The sequence below is a fragment of the Oreochromis aureus genome, linkage group 7 (genome assembly GCF_013358895.1).
Source record: "Oreochromis aureus strain Israel breed Guangdong linkage group 7, ZZ_aureus, whole genome shotgun sequence".
Classification (NCBI taxonomy): domain Eukaryota; kingdom Metazoa; phylum Chordata; class Actinopteri; order Cichliformes; family Cichlidae; genus Oreochromis; species Oreochromis aureus.
This window is the reverse complement of record NC_052948.1, coordinates 35,293,846-35,315,072: the sequence shown is the minus strand read 5'-3', so window position 1 is coordinate 35,315,072 and position 21,227 is coordinate 35,293,846. Positions and strand designations below refer to the sequence as shown.

At 42.1% G+C, this 21,227-nt stretch overlaps 1 protein-coding gene across 1 annotated transcript; it reads left to right on the top strand.

The window, feature by feature from the left end:
* Nucleotides 1–753: 753 nt before the first annotated feature.
* zgc:92275 (cholesterol 7-desaturase nvd) lies at nt 754–20,642 on the top strand. The gene is made up of 7 exons (XM_031738975.2): nt 754–1,420; nt 13,428–13,616; nt 14,062–14,240; nt 14,838–14,963; nt 15,084–15,203; nt 15,984–16,160; nt 18,132–20,642. The coding sequence occupies exons 1-7, from the start codon at nt 1,015–1,017 to the stop codon at nt 18,291–18,293; spliced, it is 1,359 nt and encodes a 452-aa protein (XP_031594835.1). The 5' UTR covers nt 754–1,014; the 3' UTR covers nt 18,294–20,642.
* The last annotated feature ends 585 nt before the right edge of the window (nt 20,643–21,227 follow it).

The following is a 21,227-nucleotide window of genomic DNA, read 5'->3' as shown; positions in this document are numbered from 1 at the left end:
GAAAGTTGTGTTTTCAAAATTGGAGTTCAAGTTATTTTTACTTCCAATAGTGTTAACATACTACACAGGTCATGAACAGGATTTTTTAAATTTTCATTGTAAGTGGGCTAAAGCAGTTAATTAAAAGTAGTCTAACATAAATGTAAATGCTGTAATTTGATTATTTTAATAAACCATGTAACTTGGATGGATTAGATGCTGGCGTGACCACAGTGCACACGTCTGATGTCGCTCACAGTGGTCCAAGGGATCGCTCAGGGAGTTTGTGTGTTCGCTCAGACATGTGAAAAATTAGAGGGAACATTGCATGCATCATAAACTATTTCAGTTTTTTCTTTTTTCAAAAAGCTTTTCTTCAAACTAGAACTTAACTACTGTTAAGATTGTCTGTAGCGTTGGGTCTCATCACCAGTGACGCCTCTCTCAGAGGGTTAACTTGACTTTTGACATGATTCCTATTACAAAGGCCACTAGAGGGCGTTTACAGCACACGAGTCTAATCATGTTTCAGATAACATTGTAGAATCCTGCCAATATAACATTTAAGTATAAATAAATTATTATTAATAAAAACATATTTAATGTTAATTATAATACACTCATACACTGGGGCACATCAATTTACATAACAGAGGGGGAGATACTTTGTCACTCTTCTTGTAGTCATGAAATATATATATACATATATACATATATATATACATATATATGTATATACATATATATGTGTGTGTGTGTGTGTGTGTGTGTGTGTGTGTGTGTGTGTGTGTGTGTGTGTGTGTGTGATTTGCTCATCTACACTCCAAACATAAAAAAGGATTGAAGGATTTAATGTTAAACAATAGTCCTCAAAAGAGAAAGTCAGTTTCACTATGAAATGGCCATCCCACTTCTGCGTTTATGTACACTTGAGTCGGCCCGGGTGTGGCTTTAAAAAAAATGTTGGTCTGTGTCCAAAGTGCCCGGTGTTCGTTATAAAGTGACCGTGCCAGTGTGCAAGTTAGAGACTCAGACATGTCCAACGCGAAGGCAGCTGCCGTCATCGGGCTGGGAGTGGGTGCAATGCTTATCACACAAGCTGGAGATCCGCTGGACTCTGTGGGCAGCTGGTACCCGATATGGAGCGAAATGGGGTTACGCGGTGCCCCAGCCCGGGCCTTCTTTTGCTTCTCCGTCGGTGTTCTTTTCTTCGCTATAGGCTGGCTGTACCGGCTGTTCTTCAGTCCTCTGGAACTGCTCAGGTCGCTTGAAGACGTGGGATACGTGGAGGAGGACGGTCGCACCAAAGCGCAGGCAGCCAACGACGCCAGGCGCAGGAGGAAAATCGGGGAGCTCCCACCGGTTTACCCAAACGGCTGGTACCGAGTCCTGGACTCACACATGCTGCAGAGGGGCGAGGTCAAAAATGTGTCTATTCTAGGTACGATGCATAGTGGTGGTTGGATCACTGCTCTTAACAGGGAATAACAGAAGAAACACAGTTACGTTACAGTATATGGTGTGCAAATGCTAAGTGAAAAGAAACAAAAAGCACCAGCAGTTGTAATTATCAAAAGAATAAATAAATAAATGAATCAGATGGTGGGATACGGGCAGGCTGACTAGACAACGTGTTTATTAACAGAGTTGCAGCAAGTTACAGAGTCATTTAAAGCTGTAAACTTAAAATTAGGCTATATGTGTGTTCAATAAAAGTTTGGGGGATATTAAATGTGTGCTAGCAGCTTACTTTGGACTTTGGAAATTAGACAATGATGTAACGAGCCTTCGTGACTGTTAAAGTTTAACTCAGAGTTTGATTGAGTGATTAGACCGAGCTTTGTAGGCTTATATGTAGGCTTATTTTTACAGGTGTTTATTCGGCTATGCGTGCCTTTCAACAATATCAGAAATTCCATGTGCAAGGTTTTTCCACACAATTTATGGCTGACATAATTTTAATAATGGATAGTTGTTAATGGTTAGTTATTTTTGTCAAAACTGCATGTTTGAATGAGTAAACAGATTGCTGGTTGTTTTCTGGGTGCATGGTGAAAGTGTGGGGTACAGTGTGGGGTAAAGTACAAATGCACCAAATTCAGTTTGCCCCCATCATGAGGTGGGGAATAAGCTGAATTTCTTTTCAAGCAGTCAGGTAAGTGTTTCGAGTGCCAGACACAGAATTATTTAAACTTTCATTCTCAGGTGCGTAAAAGAATAAGTGTGATACTTATTGAAGCACAGCATGTAACATTATTGTCAGACCTTTTAGTTGTTTGCCACCTTTCCAGCAACCCAGATGTTTGCTATCTCATCCAGGTAGGACTGTTGCCAAGACAGACGAAACAAGCTCACATTACAATATTTTTGGAATTCAGGGAATGTAAAAGCATTTCAACACGTTGGCCAAGCCTTTGTTAAGGAAACGGTTGTGCATTATGGTGCTTAGTAACATTTTTTTTTTTACACAAAGGTTCAAGCTTTCACCTGCATGTTTGGTTTGAAGGCACCTTGGAGACACAGTGTTGCCATTACTGATGTTAATTACTTCACGACAACATTAGTGCTTTGAAATAAGAGCTTTAATTAATGTGTTAATAATTTTCTTGATTAGAGGATTAGAGAAGAAAACTTGCGTGAATGCACATTTTCTAGAGCCTTAGGGTTTGTTTTATAATTGTTTTTTTATCATTCTAGTATCTTGCAAGAACTCTTCATTTGAATATCTAGTGTTTATTCTTTTTCTAATCCAACACTTGTTTATTATTACATCACATTTTATTATTAAGATCTGTCTCTAATGATAAGGTTTGATGTATGAGCACTAGCTGACCCCTTTGATCTCCTGCATCAGGTTTTTCTGTGATCAACAAGACGGTCTCATCACTGATGGCCTAAAGTTTATGTGTATTTCAGAAAGACAGAGCATTGATTCAACCGCTGTTGTGTTTCACGTACAGATTTGTGCTTCTCATGTTGATATGTGGTGGGACTGTTTGATCTCTTCAGAGAGTTTCTTTGAGTTTGAGTTCAAAAGGGTTTCAAAGTGCCTGTCAGGCTTTTTAGGTTTCTGTCACATAGCTTTCAGTAAATGACAAACAAACAGTGTATGAGAGGATTTCACACCTGGAAAAGATATCCACCGGTAAAAAGTGAGACCTGCTCTTGTGGATTCAGCTCACAGTTGTAAATAACTGTCATCTTTTCATCATTTGCTCTTTAAGTGAGTTACACAAGTTAGCAACATACTGTAATCCTTAGAAAACGGGGGGCATCCCTGTGTGCCTGCCCTGTCTGCAACATCCTTCATAAAGGAATAACAAACATCATCGAACAACAGTTGAGTTAGGCTGTTGTGCTGCAAAAGTCTCCACCAACTGACTTCACCAAATACAACCTTTCACGTCAGTATACAGTTTATTGGATCTTACAATCAGAGTTTGCACAGCTGTCATGGAAAGTTATCTACTGGTCTTCACATCAAGGTGGAGCTGTAGTTTATTAATGCAATCTTCATTAATGTTCATGGAGACCTTTTCATTTGTTTGTTCATTCTGTATTTATAGAACGACTCATTTAATAGATCATTGCATTTTTAGATTTGTATGAGGGTTTGGCATTGTAGTAATACACCGTTCTCTAGGTATGTCCCAGGCCTGCCTGAGTGTGAAGGCAGGCGGACTGAGATGAACAAAAGCAAGCTATTTATTAAAGGCTCGTGGCAGGATTGAACAAATGCAAAACACAGAGTACAAAGGAAACTGAAAACTACAACAACTTGAAACCTACAGTGGCTTGCAAAAGTATTCGGCCCCCTTGAACTTTTCCACATTTTGTCACATTACAGCCACAAACATGAATCAATTTGATGGTAATTCCAGGTGAAAGACCAATACAAAGTGGTGTACACTTGAGAAGTGGAACGAAAATCATACATGATTCCAAACATTTTTTACAAATAAATAACTGAAAAGTGGGGTGTGCGTAATTATTCAGCCCCCTTTGGTCTGAGTGCAGTCAGTTGCCCATAGACATTGCCTGATGAGTGCTAATGACTAAATAGAGTGCACCTGTGTGTAATCTAATGTCAGTACAAATACAGCTGCTCTGTGACGGCCTCAGAGGTTGTCTAAGAGAATATTGGGAGCAACAACACCATGAAGTCCAAAGAACACACCAGACAGGTCAGGGATAAAGTTACTGAGAAATTTAAAGCAGGCTTAGGCTACAAAAAGATTTCCCAAGCCTTGAACATCCCACGGAGCACTGTTCAAGTTATCATTCAGAAATGGAAGGAGTATGGCACAACTGTAAACCTACCAAGACAAGGCCGTCCACCTAAACTCACAGGCCGAACAAGGAGAGCGCTGATCAGAAATGCAGCCAAGAGGCCCATGGTGACTCTGGACGAGCTGCAGAGATCTACAGCTCAGGTGGGGGAATCTGTCCATAGGACAACTATTAGTCATGCACTGCACAAAGTTGGCCTTTATGGAAGAGTGGCAAGAAGAAAGCCATTGTTAACAGAAAACCATAAGAAGTCCCGTTTGAGTTTGCCATAAGCCATGTGGGGGACACAGCAAACATGTGGAAGAAGGTGCTCTGGTCAGATGAGACCAACATGGAACTTTCTGGCCAAAATGCAAAACGCTATGTGTGGCGGAAAACTAACACTGCACATCACTCTGAACACACCATCCCCACTGTCAAATATGGTGGTGGCAGCATCATGCTCTGGGGGCGCTTCTCTTCAGCAGGGACAGGGAAGCTGGTCAGAGTTGATGGGAAGATGGATGGAGCCAAATACAGGGCAATCTTGGAAGAAAACCTCTTGGAGTCTGCAAAAGACTTGAGACTGGGGTGGAGGTTCACCTTCCAGCAGGACAGCGACCCTAAACATAAAGCCAGGCAGTGTTGGGACTAACGCGTTATTAAGTAACGCGTTACAGTAACTACGTTATTATTGTGGTAACGAGCACGGTAACTAGTTATTATGCCAAAACCAGGAACGCGTTACTCGTTACTGGGATTTAGATAGGCTCGTTACTCGTTACTGTATGGTGGATATCGCGAGCTTCCACAGATTCAATAACATTAGCAAGTGGTGGAGGCCAGCAGGTGGATGAAGGAAAAGGGAGGCAAGAGGAGAGACCCGAAGCGGCCGCCGGTCCGCGTGTCAGGTGAACTGAACTTCAGGTAAGAAGTTATGACCTGCAGTCTATCTGGGTCAGATATAAACCAAGTTTAGGTGGAGTTTATTTTCAGTATGCTGACATTTTCGTACTGCGTGCTAGCTAGCATGACGGAGTTTCTATACAGCTGGGTGGGTGCTACGTTACTGATGTTGAACTTTATTTTGTTCATACGGTTAATTATTAGAGTTGCCAACCGTAACCTAAAAAACAGAATCATCTGGTATTCAGAGAAAATATTACGCGTTTCGTACTGAGGTGAAAAGGAACAGTTTGTCCCGGACTTCAGCTACAATGAAAAAGACACAAAGCTGAAGCTGCACAGCTGCCTCTTCTTCTCTCATTCTCTCCTCTCCCTCTCCTGTTTCTACTTCAATCACGAAACTGATCAATGATCAGCTGATCGGCTTTTCTCTCTTGTTTATTTATCGCCCACTTTGCGCCAGAAAGAGGAAACCAGCGGATGTCGCGTTAAACAACAGCAGCACGTTTAAGCTTGATCAGCTGTTGTTAGAATTTATTTAATATTAATTTCTAGTATCAGCTGATGTTTGCTGGAGCCACAGCTGTAAAGCTGCTGGTCATGATATCGGTTTGGTTATCTGGTGAGAGGGAAACATGCAGATGAAACCAGGAGATGTCCTTACTGAATCATCAGAGCTGAACAGGTGATGTAGAAACAGGTTTACCTTTTAGGTGACATGAATGAGTTGAAGGGAAGTTATGAGCTGTTTCTGAGAGACAAATAACACCAGGATCCTTTTCTAAGTAGCTGACAGCTGGTAACTGTGCAGGGGCGGGTCTAGCAAAGTGTTGCCAGGGGCCAGGTAGGGCATTAACAGGGAAAGGGGGCACAAGGAAATACTTTTCTTTATTATTCTCATTTAAAATGTCTCGCTTTAAAAAAAAAAATTATCTGAGTCTTACAACAAACAATTGATAGATTGATACATATATACCATCAGAACAGTGTACATCACTGTCACAACAGTGTTTATTTTCATTCAAAGGCTTTATGATTTTTCCTATAATGGTGGGCCAGTCTCTAGTCAAAATGCCCGGGACGATTTTTTTTGTCCCAGTCCAGCTCTGTATGCAGCTCATCTGCAGTCTGGTGTTACCTACATCTTCCTATTCAGAAGGCAGAATTTCCAAGTTCTGAGTACAATCAAAAGCACCACGACTGCAGTTTTTGTGTTGGATGTAAAAAGCAGGCTAGAATCATGGCAGCGGTCAACGACGGTCCAGGCGTGGGATTTCTCTTGTGGAAATGTGCACATTATTTTCTTCTTTCTGTTGGTAGGTGGCACAGTGCACTTGTGGCAAGTAAGCAAGCTAGAAGACTGGCAGTCTTGCTGGGTATCCAGTTACGGAAGCAACACATTAACAAGAGAATTCTGAGTAAAACCAAAGTTACTTTCCCTAGTAACTAGTTACTTTGAAAGTAACGAGTAACTTGAAGTAACTGAGTTACTTTTTTAGAGAAGTAACTAGTAATGTAACTAAGTTACTAATTTAAAGTAACTTACCCAACACTGAAGCCAGGGCAACAATGGAATGGTTTAAAACAAAACATATCCATGTGTTAGAATGGCCCAGTCAAAGTCCAGATCTAAATCCAATCGAGAATCTGTGGCAAGATCTGAAAACTGCTGTTCACAAACGCTGTCCATCTAATCTGACTGAGCTGGAGCTGTTTTGCAAAGAAGAATGGGCAAGGATTTCAGTAGATGTGCAAAGCTGGTAGAGACATACCCTAAAAGACTGGCAGCTGTAACTGCAGCAAAAGGTGGTTCTACAAAGTATTGACAAAGGGGGCTGAATAATTACACACACCCCACTTTTCAGTTATTTATTTGTAAAAAATGTTTGGAATCATGTGTGATTTTTGTTCCACTTCTCACGTGTACACCACTTTGTATTGGTCTTTCACCTGGAATTCCAATAAAATTGATTCATGTTTGTGGCTGTAATGTGACAAAATGTGGGAAAGTTCAAGGGGGCCGAATACTTTTGCAAGCCACTGTAAACTTGGAAACACACTAAGGCCAAGAAAACAATGAAGCTAGGAAACAAAGAGGGAGGAATAAAGATGGAATCTCATATTTAAATGAGATTCAGATTTATTTATCCCTCTAGAAACTAGAAAGTTAAAAAAAGAAAAATCAGCACCATAACAAAGCCACGTTATAGCAGCTACTATTTTCATTTCACGCCATTTTGAAACACCACCTGATATCAACCACCACAGACATGTTATACACTCCAATGACTGTCTGCTGTGATTTAACTAATCCCCTTATATCTGTTATATTTATCATTTATAAACAGATTTTATCAGAAGAGTGTCACCTCTAGTTGAACTGCACCCAAAAGTGAACTGACATCATAGCCTCCATGATGTCTCTATGACGGGCACTCTGTATACGTTTATGGGACTAATAACTAAAAGGGATACCATAACACCAATATCAAAAATGATCAAACACGTTGTGACTGTGCAATTATTTTTTAACCCTGTCCATAACAGAGAATCACGTTACAAACTACAAGATACATTTCCATCGCATTAGCTTGTATTGCTAAAATACTTAAATCCCAAGTCAATTTGCTGAACCAACTTAAATGCATTGCAAAAAAGATCATTAAAATTAATCCAGGTAAAGCACAAAATTTAGACCGCCCAAACCCGAAAACCAGGGACACAGAAAAACCGAAAACAACCCAACCAGGGCGGGCGGCAGGGGTCCAGGACGGAGTGACCAAGTCCCAAACAAAAAAAGGGCACAGGAGCACCGAACAGTCCCAAACAGAATAGGCGTCAAGACATCAAAACACCTAGATCCGGAGGCCGGCCCGGAGGCCGACGGCACAAAAGCCCATCACACAGCAGTTCAGGTGGCCGGCCGCGCAGACGGCGGCGACGAAGAAGCAGTTCAGGTGGCCGGCCGCGCAGACGGCGGCGACGAAGAAGCAGTTCAGGGGGCCGGCCGCGCAGACGGCGGTGATGAAGAAGCAGTTCAGGGGGCCGGCCTCTCCGGCGATGACGTCCAGCTGGAGACCTGGAAAGCGGCCGGCAGAGGCGAGGTGGAAAAGGATGAGCTGGAACTGAAGACGGTGTGGCAACCACTGGACCAGACGAGGCTGCAGACACAGAGGCTGGACCAGACGGCGGAGAGGCTGGACCAGACGGCGGCTGAATGGACCTCCCTCAACAGACATGAGGATGTGCTGGCTGGGTCCTCCAGGACCGTCAACAGACATGAGGATGTGCTGGCTGGGTCCTCCAGGACCGTCAACAGACATGAGGATGTGCTGGCTGGGTCCTCCAGGACCGTCAACAGACATGAGGATGTGCTGGCTGGGTCCTCCAGGACCGTCAGCAGACATGAGGATGTGCTGGCTGGGTCCTCCAGGACCGTCAGCAGGCATGAGGATGTGCTGGCTGGGTCCTCCAGGACCGTCCAGCAGGCATGAGGATGTGCTGGCTGGGTCCTCCAGGACCGTCAGCAGGCATGAGGATGTGCTGGCTGGGTCCTCCAGGACCGTCCAGCAGGCATGAGGATGTGCTGGCTGGGTCCTCCAGGACCGTCAGCAGGCATGAGGATGTGCTGGCTGGGTCCTCCAGGACCGTCAGCAGGCATGAGGATGTGCTGGCTGGGTCCTCCAGGACCGTCAGCAGGCATGAGGATGTGCTGGCTGGGTCCTCCAGGACCCTCAGCAGACGAGGCGTGGCGCTGGACGGGCTCCTCGGGCCCTCCAACCGACGTAGCAGGAAGCTGGCTGGGTTCACCTGAACCCCCAGCTGACGAAACCTGAGGCTGGACGGGCTCCTCGGGCCCCCCAGCTGACGAAACCTGAGGCTGGATGGGCTCCTCGGGCCCCCCAGCTGACGAGATTTGAGGCTGGACGGACTCCTCAAGCCCTCCAGCTGGAGCAGATGCAGGGCCAGAGGCAATTGGGACCCCTGGCTGCATAGGTAGCTGAATTGGTGCTTGCGCTAATTGCTGAGTTACCGGCTGGGCGGTTGACTGAAACAGAAGTTGTAGTGGTGGTCGTGATGATGGTCGTGCTGGGTGTAGTGATGGTTGTTGAACTTGCAACAGAGCGGGTAACCGACTCTCAGCAACTCTTCTCCGGGGAACAGGGATGGGTACTGGGCCTGGCCGAACCTCAGCCATCCCCACCTGAAGAACAGATACAGGTCCAGGGAAGAGCTGTGTTCTGGCTGCCTTACCCCTGGGGGCCGGTGTGGGTGCAGGAGCTAGCTGGGCCACCGCTGTTCCCACCCAAGGAGCTGAAACGGGTGCATGAGTCAGCGGGGTCTCAGTTGCCCCCACCCAGGGAACCAGAACAGGCACAGGCAACGACCGGGCACCCGCCATCCCCACCCAAGGAGCAGATACGGGTGCAGGGATGAACGGAGCCATAGTCTGCCTGGGAACTGGAACTGGATGCGGAGAGCAGAGCAGAGGAGCTGTAACAGTCACAGGGAAAACCAGGTTTATGGTACCAGACATGGTTCTAGAAAACCGAGACTTATGGCAGGCTGACCTTGGTAAAACAGCTATTCTTAAATTGTCCGGGCTGACATTAGCAGTCTTAGAAAACATGAGTTCAGGGGCAGTCACAGGTGCTGGAGAAATCATACAAGCGGTATCTGAAGAAACTGGGTGTGGAGCAACGTTAAACACAGTCTTACAAAACGCAGCCTGGGAAGTTGCACACACAGTGTCCAGGGCTACTGGCTGAAAAGCATGGCGCACAGAGTTGTACAGACAAGATCGGGGAACCAAGACTTTAACTAGAGCAACCAACTCTGCAGTATTTAAACCAAGTTCTTTTGCCAGCTTGTTTATAGCAGATGACACCTTGGTGCTCTTAGCCTGGACAGTCACAGAATGCACAGTGTTAGAGTTCACAGTGAGTTACACAAACAGGCTTTGAATTCGCATTCTCTGGGCTAGTGATTTTTAACTCAGGAGAGGTTATAGGAACATAAAATTTGTCACAGGTAGTCACAGAATGAACTGGCTGGAAAGCCGCACAGCACTTGGGTGAAGCAACATCAACAACGGTTTCAAGAGGTGTAGCCTGAACAGTGTTGAAAGGATTTAACTGGAAGATTAAGCGGTCCATGTTTAGTTCAGTGGTTGGAAAGATTGTCTTTTGTGTGGAGCAGCAAACAGTCTTCTGGACAGGACTTTTAATATCCTGAGTGAGATTATTATTGTCAAGGTCACATATTTCCATAACAGATCCACACATGACATCTGAAAGCTCAGTATTAACTAGTGCTCCCGAAGCCATCCTTGTACTATTAACTGATCCAGAAACAGGTGGCTCAGGATCAACATAACTTGGCTGAGAAGTAAAAACAGAAACTCCAGTCTTTTCAGAATGAAACTCAGACACACCTTTCTCAGTTACTGAACACAAAGCTTCGTTCGACTCTAATGAAATAAGATCATCTGACACCTGAACTTTCTCAAACTTGGAAGAAACAAAAGGAAAACCATTAGAATGTTCAGAGTCCTGAAAGGCATCCTCAGAGTCAGCCATCTTAGGACCATCAGTTTCTAATTCAACAGACTCAGAGTAAACAGCCTCGGAGTTAACAAACTCATGTTTTACTGGCTCTGGGCCTAAAATTCCCAGCGTGGAAGGAGCTGGGTTAAAATTGTTCCGTTCACTCACCACGTCCAGCTGTTCAAAGCAGGAACTGGACTCCGGTCGCGGTGAGGGATGGCGACGACGAGAACGCCGCTTTCTCTTGGAAACGGGAGAGACAGAAAAAACGGAGGGTGTCGGAGCAACAGTGACTGGCCCCTCATCCTCCGACCACATTCCTGCCAGGCATGAGGCAGGTGAGGGGTGGTCGGAACCAGACGTGAGGGAGGAAGGAGTCCGATGCTGCGACTGTAGCTGCTGCAGCGGGGCTGTAGAACGCTCCGTCCGCTGCGGCGGCGTGAGAGGGCTTGCTCGCTGTGACTGAGGCGGTGTGGATGAGGAGATGAGGGTGAATTGGGCCAGCTCCCGGGCTTTGACTGCCTCCTTAGCCTGGGTCAGCGAACGGCTGAACTCCGAGGCAATAGACAGCTGGCGCAGTTGAGGATTTCTGTCAAATATAGCTTGTATTGCATTCAACCCAACTGAGAATGTCTGCAAATCTGAGGCATGGCTAATGCGAGTCATCAGTCCGAGGATGCGAGCAAGGTCCACCTCTCTCTCGAGGTGAGCTGAGTCCGCTGGGTCCATGTTATGGTTGCGTCCTTCTGTCACGATGAGTTGTGTGGCTGTCAGTGGCTGGACCCACGTGCAGGACTCGGAGACAAAACATGAACTTAAACGGCAGCTTTATTTGCTGGTGAGTCACGCTTGGCAATACATAAACAACAACTTAAACCAACTAGACTGGAGATGCTGAAGGTAGACGACAATGAATACACACACAACGAACATGGAGGACGCAACAACTGGCAGAGAAAAACACAGGGCTTAAATACATACAGAGGTAATTAGGGAATGTGAAACAGGAGGAGAGCACAGCTGGGACTCATCAGACATGACAAGACAAGGGGAGGCAAAACACACTGACATAGTACACAGACTTTCAAAGTAAAACAGGAAACTGAACAGAAGTAACACAGAACCACAACCTAAGAACTAGAACACAAGAAATGCCAAGGAACTAGGGATACTAGCGACAGAAATCAAAACACATCATGAAATCAAGGAAAACTAATACAAACAGAAAAACACTGAGTCCACAGACTCAGGACCGTAACAAATACTAGCCAGAGGTAACGAGTTAAAGAGGCTTTGAAGAGAATTTGGAAAGTATATATGCTAAAAAAAGATAAGCAATTGAAAGGTTTTTGTAGCTAAAAGTTTGTCAAGTAGATGCATGTTGACTGAGTGGTTTTTCTACACGTTGGGAATCTTACTGTGAGTACAAGCGTGGCAGGTTATTAGACCTCCTACACACTGCAAGTGTGATGCAGAGCAGTGGTTGCCAATGTGAGAAGTTGCCAGAAACCCACCAGGGTGTGTCAGCATGTTGGAAAACATAATAGGAAGCATACAGATTGTTTTTCTCTAACATACACATTTTTCTACCCATAATTCACAGTGGATATATTTTATTTTTCTAACTTGTTTCTCTTTTCTGCTTTCTTGCTCACTATACCTTCTAGGTTCAGTTCTCCCTGTAGCCCCTGACATTTTACTCCCCCAAATTCTTTTGACCCAGAAAAAGCTTGGCACCCATTCAGGATCTGCATCCTGCTGTGTCTCCCTCCTAACTTTTCTCTGCAGTAATGCATTCACATATTAAATTCTGCTGAGTGTGTCTTTTCCACCGTGCAGTTCTGTGTAGTGTCATTAAATTCTGCTCCCCCAACAGTCTGGTGGCAGCAGTGCAGTGCTGTGTCACCCTTCATTTGGATTATTTGGTGTCTCAGATTTTTTTTAGTACCCTGACTAATCACTAGTAGAGCTTGCTCAGCTGTCATTCTATACTACAGTTGCTCAGCTTGCACCAACCTGAATGCTATCTGAGCACGACAGATCTAAAGCTCAGCTAAAAATCCAGCCAAATCCAGCAAAGACAGTAGGAAGAGATCTTCTGATCTGGTGTCAATTTAGACATGCACCACAGGGAGCACTTTCCAAGAAAACCTCCACTAGGAACACCATTAGACCATAATAGGTGTGCACCGCTCTGGATGTGACATGATACAATGCAGTCATTTAAAATTTTGTGCCACAGTAATTCTGATGCAACTGCAGTTGATTTTGTTTCAACAAACAAAATAAAGCTCATCAGAATCATTTCAAAGATCATACAAATCTTCTATGAGTGGCATTAATTGTTAATGAAATAATTTAAGAAAGTTGTGCATTATAAAATGTAAAATCTGGCATAATAATTACTAATTCTGTGTATGGGTTGGGTTGTTTCTTGGAAAATTTGTGTGTTTTTTCGTTAATAAGTGCCGTCTACAATTAGCTATATTGCTCCAAGTAGGGCACTAAGGAACATACTTAGAAGCACAGGGAAAAAGGGAATATGCTGCAAAGAATGCACGTTTGTGTTTTTCTTCCTCTTGAACTGTACAATAAACATGCAAACACTGGTCTGGTTTGGATAAAACTGTACAAAAACTACAGTTTGCACAGTACTGTTATCCACTATGCTCATCAGTGACAGTTCACAAACCCAGCATTAAAACCTTTCTCTGCTTATAATCATAGGTGAGCAGGTGGCAGTGTTTCGGGGCCACGATGGAAAGGCCTATGTGGTGGATGCCTACTGCCCTCACCTGGGTGCCAACCTTGCTGTGGGTGGACGTGTGTTTGGGAACTGCATCGAGTGTCCATTTCATGGATGGAAGTTTCAGGGGGATAATGGTGTATGTGTGAAGATTCCCTATGCAGAAAAAGGTAAGTAAATGGCCTACAATATTGTTATGTCACAGTGCTAAGTAACCTTGAATGTTTGGATAATATGCTCGCTAAGAAACAAAAATCACTATTTTAGAAAACCTACATAAAGAAAGCAAATTACTGAACATTTCATTGCGATTTGTAATGAGAAGACATTTGAAGCCTTCATAAATATTATGTCCAAATCTGAAACTGATGGCAGTTTAATCTTCAGATGTGCATGAATATGCTTAGCCAATGGCTTAAAATATTATATAAACTTAGAAGTAAATAGACCAGGGTCAGATGTTATTGGTCAGTTATTAGTTATTGGACTGGATTGGTTATGATTATTGGTTATTGGATGTTATTGGTCAGATGTTAACTGACACGGGTGTACAGAATAGAGTAAATCTTGATTAAAGGGGTTGTGATTTAATTTGGGGTTTTATTTGTCCATCAGTGCCTGATTTTGCCAGCGTGCGCAGCTGGCCCACCTGTGAGGTCAACAAGCAAATCTTGGTTTGGTTTCACTGTGATGGAGAAGAACCTCAGTGGATCGTCCCTGAGCAGCCGGAGATCACAAATGATGAGTGGGTCTATCGGGGGAGAACTGAGCATTTTATTAATGCTCATATACAGGTATGGTTCATACGTCTGAATGGAAATGTATGGAAACTTGTATCTTCTGTTGTATCTTCTCTGTTTGTGGTGACAAAAAGATATAAAGATATAATGAGATAATGTTTCAGTGGCAGAAGCAAGCTTCCATAAGGAATTCCAAGTCACTCTATAAATAAAATGCATGTTGTGACAAAAAAATAATCTATCTTCTGATGATGTCTGTAGTGTACGCTGTCTTTAGGGCAGTGTTTCTATATCCATCCGTTCATCAATTACCTTCAATTTAGGCTCAGATTCCTTTTCATGGTCACTCCTCGCACACTGGAATGAACCATGCATTGTTGATATTTATTCAGATTGGTTCTGATCAGAAACAAAGCTAGAAGCTTTTCATCTCCCTAAAACAACGCTTGTGCTAATACTAAGATATCTCTACAGTATAGCAAGGCATTTATGCATTTCATGCAGTATATTCAATACATGTTCTTTCTTGCAGTCTTTAAATATATTTAAGGGACTTTACATGTATCTTAGAAAACCAACAGACAGAAACAATATACCACATGCTAGCATTTTATTTTTTGCTAATAAGTAGTTGTCTTCTCTGCTGTGTAGGAGATTCCAGAAAATGCAGCAGACATAGCTCACTTGTCGCACCTTCACACTCCAGGCATGCTCAGTGGAGCAGATCTACGTTACACCAATAGCAAAATGTGGGAATTTGTACAGCATGACTGGAAGGTAAACTGGAAAACACTAAACTAAATTTGATGTTCCCATTATCCACTAAGGTAAATATGTTCACTGTTATACCTGCAACTTTTGATTTTGACACTGTGTTTGTCACTGTGTAACTTGAAGGTTGAGTGGAAACCAGAGTCAGAGCCTAACAAGCATTGTTCTCAGATGTTTGTGAAACATGCACTTAGAGTGTTTGGATGCCACTGGCCTCTTCTGGATGTTTCTGTTGTGGCGAGACAGGTACAGTACACCAGGAATGCCATTTGTAAACAATTCCCTATGATTGATTGTACATTAAACTGGCACAAAAATCACTGGTCATATCTATAATTTTATTCAAACGAGATTTAACCAAAATAAATCATGCTAGATCTGAACGTGTCCTTTTAATTTAGATGATTTCAACAATAAACATTATGTTTAACAGTGCAGTAACAGTAACAGTATCCTTTGCTGCCGGCGTTGTAACAAAACCGGGTTTGACAAAGCTTCCTGTAACCTCTGATGTGGAACATCACTGGCCTGATCAGCCTGAGAAAAATGGTGGTTTTTGCTGACGCAAAAAACACAGCACAGTGTGACTTTTTGCCTTGCTGCGTGAGTAAAAAAATTGATATGCAAGTGTGCCCTGAAACCACTAATTTCCCTAGGTTAACCACAAGGCTGCAGAGGGAGCTGGATCATTTACACGCAACACAAATGTTGGAAGCAGGATATGTTTACTGTGGCCAGCAGTGGGAGATCGGCAGCAATATAATATGAGAGGCAGTCATTATTGAGCTTAACCATGCATGTAAATGTGTTTTTCAAGCATTAATTTCTCATGAACAGACTGATGCTTTTTTGGCATTTAATTATCCGGAAATAAGGCTTGATGTTAAATGATGCAAAATACATTTTTACTACAGTAACTGCTAATGAATCTGACTAAATGAATGAACCCTAAGTGCATAGATATGCTTATCAGGAAAAGTTGAAAACTTTAAACGTTTGTGCTAATATTACATGTTTATCTTTCAGGTTGGCCCAGGAATAGTATTTCTGCTGTTTGACCAAACTTTCTTGGGCCGGGGTGTAATCATGCATTGTGTGACTCCTGTGGAGCCTCTGTTGCAGTGTGTCACTCACACCATTTTCTATCAGTCTAATATCCCACCTGTGGTGCCCAAGTTCATCCTCAAAGTGGAGTGCATTCAGGTGCAGTACAGTCAATGGTGCAGTACCATTATCTTTTATGATAACTGTAACACAGGCTTCTTTACATATAATTTATGGATTGGCTCTTATATAGCACTTTTCTGTTGTACTTGAGAACTCATTGAGGCTCATTCGCCCTTTAACACAAGCACTTGTTTCTATGTCAAAGTTCTTTCTATCTTACATTCATACTCCAATGAACACATCAGGAATAACATAGGTTTTAGTATTTTACTTTGGCAGGCAGACTGGAGCAACCAGGGATTCAACCACCAACCTTACAAATAGTAGATGAACTGCTCTAACTCCTGAGGCACAGCCGCCATCTGAAGAAAAATGTACAAGTTTAAGGCAGTATTATACAGTGGCTTTGCAGAAAGGCAAGCAAAGAAGATGATCCCCTCAAAATAGACACAAAAAAATCCAACACTGTTCCACTAATATGACAGATTGGAGCTGATTAAAACATATAAGATTTTTAATGATTTTGTCCTGGCTGACTTTTATTATTTTATGTAAACTGGCAGTCTCCTATATCTTGCTGCATTGAGCCTTAATATCTTCAACTTTCCTCTACGTCACACATGTTAGCCAAAGTGATAAGAGACAACTTACCTGATCAGATGAACAGCGACAGTGCACTTTGATTGCTTAGTAGCAAATGTTCCCTCTTGTTTTCACATGTGTGTGGACATGTGTATAATAATGTATAAGAACTTATAATAACTGATCTCACATCAGTGAAATGCAGCTCCTATCTCAGCTTCCCCAGCTGCAGTCTTTGTTACCGGGTTACAAATCCCCCTGTGAAAATGACAGAAACTATATTTAAGTTGAGCTTCCAGAGACAGTAGGTACTTTTGGCCAAAAGATGGCAGTAACTTACAGGATGGATGCAAACAAGGAACGATTCTTTATAGGACAGAGTACTAAATTGTAAGGGGAGAGATCGCTTTCCTTTTAGTTCACTTTTATTGTCCATTTTCTAGATTTCACGTGGCAAGCACTGCTTGCCTTGCATGCCCCACTTACTCTCATCTAACACCCATAGTTTAAGTTCAAACAAGGGTTCCCCCCGCCATCTTTTAGTCAATGGGTGGGCTATTATTCATTGGTTTGTTCCATCACATTTAAATTTTTTTTGTTTATCTTTCATTTCATATATCAAAACTGTAATTTATTGCTATTTATTAGTGAGATATACCCCAGTGCTGCTCTAACTTGGAGAGATCACTGTGCACATTAACCTCCCACTCTGCCTTTGATTAAATTCAGCCTCCACATTGTAACGAGAAGTAACACCACAGTCACGGATAAGGTGTAAATAGTCCTCATTAAACCTGATAATTAGCTTGGTGATAAAAACACATAGTTGCACTTTAACAAGAAATAATAGCAGGCTCAAAATACTTTGGGAAAAGTTGTCTGGTACTTAAAATGTCTAGACTTGTCCTCCATTAAGATTTCCTAAAAATATTCAGACATAATACTTTGATTAGCTAGATACATAGTTTAATTAAAAACAAACACAAGATGAATGAAGATGATTGCACAGTTTCATGTTCCAAGCTTATATTTTTAGAATAAATTTTTTTTTTCTCCACTTGGCATTGACAGCAGTGGAAGGGCGTTTTCACTGAAATGCCAGTAACTGATGGAGTTACTATGGAGTGACATTTAATGAGCAGCACTTCACAAAGAAACCCCTGCTGATAAATTATTGTAATTTAATGCAAGAAGACACCAGTACAGTTTTCATTATTTAATTCTTGTTATACTTCAGTGAAAATCTGTTCCTTTACAAATTGTATTCAGCTGTGCTGCTTCATTATCATCAAGGACGAGTTGGATATTGTTAAAAATAAAAATGTTTGAAGTAGGCTTAAAACTTTTACTGTATTAAAATCTTCTAATTATGTTTGATATTTAGTCCTGTCCCGTGACTCTCTCTTGTTTTTGTTTTGTCTTCAGTTTGAGCGTGATGTGATGATCTGGAACAATAAGAAGTATGTCTCCAAGCCTCGCCTTGTAAAGGAAGATTCAGCCATCCAAAAACACAGGCGCTGGTTCAGTCAGTTCTACAGCGAGAACAGCCCACGGCTGCAGTACCAACGTGATAAGTTGGACTTTTGACCTCCCCGAACCACAAGAGGAGATTTAAGCAGAGATTATCAGGTCAGGGTACATTAATCTGACACTTTGGACAAAGGCGTTCACCAATCATTTGTATTTGTTGCTGATGAAAAAAGGAGCCAAGAAGCCTGGCAAGTTTAAGCAATTTAGATATGCATTTTTTTTGTTAAGGACTCAAACCTTGTCTTGTTAAAGACCTCTTTTTGGGGTATTTTTGATGTGTGTAATTTTACTTTCCAGCCTTAATCAATGCCTGAAGTGCCACTGAGATTTCACAAACATCTAAACAACCAATACCTTGACACCAGAAATCCCCTACTGACTGTTTGATTGTCAAAACTATTTTACTCTGCACAAGGCCAACTATCTATAACATAAACTGTGAAACACATACATACATATCCCAATATTTGCTCTTGACTAAGGGGCTTTCTGTGTTTTGTTTTGTTTTAGTCTGCCTGTAGTTTGAGATCATAGGAAAGGCTTCCTTCTTCTGCCTTACGCCTAAGAATGCAGTTATTACTTCCTCTCTCCTGTTATGCTCTTATGCCTCACACTGTAAATTTACATCTTTAATGTGTACTCAACCTTGGCTGTGTTTGACCTGCAGGTGTAAGAGCAGGTGTGTTTGTTTTTTAAATGATTTCTCAGGTTACTCAGCAGCCAGGTGATAACGGTCTCTTTGTTTCAGTGGTGTGACATGACAACTTATAAGGACCATGCAACAATTTTTAAGTCTTATTTTAGTTTAGTTTAGTTTAGTTTAGTTTTCAACCAAGAGGAAGCCTCTGAGGTTGGAGATGAAGGCAATGCAATGTGTCAACAACTGCAATACCACTTGAGGCTGGCTCCAAACATAATTCAATCCCCACAGACTCCTGTGTTGAAACCTTGTTTACAGCCTGGTAAAAAAAAAAAAAAGGTTTCTGCCTTTATCTTGTAACACTTTAAGGTGTGTGCGATGAGATGACTTGAATTAGCTAAGGTGAAGCCAGGTAGACATCTAGCAGTTATGGTCACCTGTGTTCGCAAAACATTAAGCCTCAGAACAAAAATATTTGCACCCTCCATACAGTTGTCATTAAGATGAATATTTGATATAGAGACCAAAATAAAATTTAGCAACAGGCCAAAAGTATGTGTCATAAATCCAGGCATTTTAGCTTCAATGTCTATGGGAATCTATTTGCTTTTGGAGCTTAGAATTGCAGGTTTTGACATTTTGTTCTACATTCTTGGAAGTCTTGGAAGCTGCTGCTTGAAAGCAAATCAGTTTTTGGTCTGTGTGCTCTTTCCCTTCAAAACAACACTACTTCCTCCGGTTACATATTTGCACAGTTTTCCAAGCTACTGGTTGTTCAGAGCTTAGTAGGACCCAAGTCATCATCTGCTTGTTGGCTACAGATGATTCTTTATTCTTTATGACTCCGGTTTTGTGAAATATTATGCCATTCATATGCTGACTTGGTTCCCAAAAACATCTGAGAAAACCTTACAGCTACTAAATGCTCGTGCCAGAACTGCTGCTTGTTGTTTATTCCTGGACAGTTAGCATGCAGTCATTTTTTTCAGTGAGAGAGAAGAGGACAACAAATAGCTGTTAGACAAACACACAGAGGTGAAATGGAGCTCTGCAAGTAATTCTCAGCAGCTCTGAATGACCTTTTTCACCTACGTGTGCTCATGTGATTCTTTGTTGATATGCAAATCATGATTATAGCAGGCATATCACTGAAATATTCTTTGTTTTTTAACAAAATAATTGCTCATATATACATAATGCATTGTAAATGATGAAGTGATCATATCGGTGTGATTTGATAATTGCAATTTATAATGCACTGTCACAAATACTTGCCGTTGCACATTTGTTTTAATGTGATAAGACACTGATGCTCAATTAAATTTAGGATATTTTTAAGATTGTGAAAGCAAATAGCTCTAATACATAGAATACTAATATTTATACTTACATTATATTATTATTACACTGTTTGGGGGGGTTAATTAATCTGGGCATATGTTCCCAATGTAATCACTGATGACTGCAGTACTGTGAGGCGTCTTTACTACACACTATAGTGTTTAACTGTATAAAGGTTTTAAATAATGTCTTATTGCGTGCGTCAATGTGGCTTGGTGCACTTTTAATTTCTGTTGGATTGCATTAGATGAGAGAAGACACATTTCAAAGCAAACAGGCAGCAATGTTAAAGCACAATAGTTGTTGTGAATATCAGGTAAACCGCTTCCTACCTTCTCAGTTTTAGCATGTGCTATGTGTCTGTCTAATCTGCAGATGTGATGTTTGTATAAATATGAAGAATAAATCTGTCCCTTATGCTCTAATGTGCTTACTCATGCATTTATGAGCTGGCAAAAGCTTTCAGTTGCAGTGAATATGTTAGTATGTTAAATTGAGCATAATGCTGAAATGTTCACTGTTCTTGGCCAGTGGCACTTCTCTGAGGTGCACATTATTTCTTAGCACTCCTTATCTGTGAATGTACTTTTCTTATCTCAGTTAGAGGTGGGAAAACTGTGTTGCTCTCCTTATACTAAAGCATTACATCAGTAATTGGCCCGCTTAGTGCAGGAAGAAAGTAGACTTGCCATAGTCGACCGTGTGCTAGAGCTGTGTTGCCTGCATTAAAATCTTTTTTAATGAAGGATGGCTGAAGCAAAAGTGTTTGACACTGAGGAGGAAGGTGTTATTACACTGGAAGAAGATCAACAGTCAGCTGCAGAGGAGGCTTATTTCAGAGAAGTATACAAATCCAAGGGAGAAAAAACAGAAGATGTAAGCGACTCAGTGATAAAGCCTCTGCTTGGGTACAAACATCAGGACAGCAGTGACAAGAATCACAAAGCGGGCGCACAAACAGCGACAGATGGGACTGACCAAAAGACATCTGTTCCACAAGAGCTGGAATT

Bases quoted from the DNA above. Each gene is read 5' to 3' on its own strand.
- zgc:92275 (XM_031738975.2), top strand. From the start codon at position 1,015: ATGTCCAACGCGAAGGCAGCTGCCGTCATCGGGCTGGGAGTGGGTGCA. The intron at 14,241-14,837 runs GTATGGTTCATA...TCTGCTGTGTAG, and splicing joins TTATTAATGCTCATATACAG to GAGATTCCAGAAAATGCAGC. The intron at 14,964-15,083 runs GTAAACTGGAAA...TGTAACTTGAAG, and splicing joins TTGTACAGCATGACTGGAAG to GTTGAGTGGAAACCAGAGTC.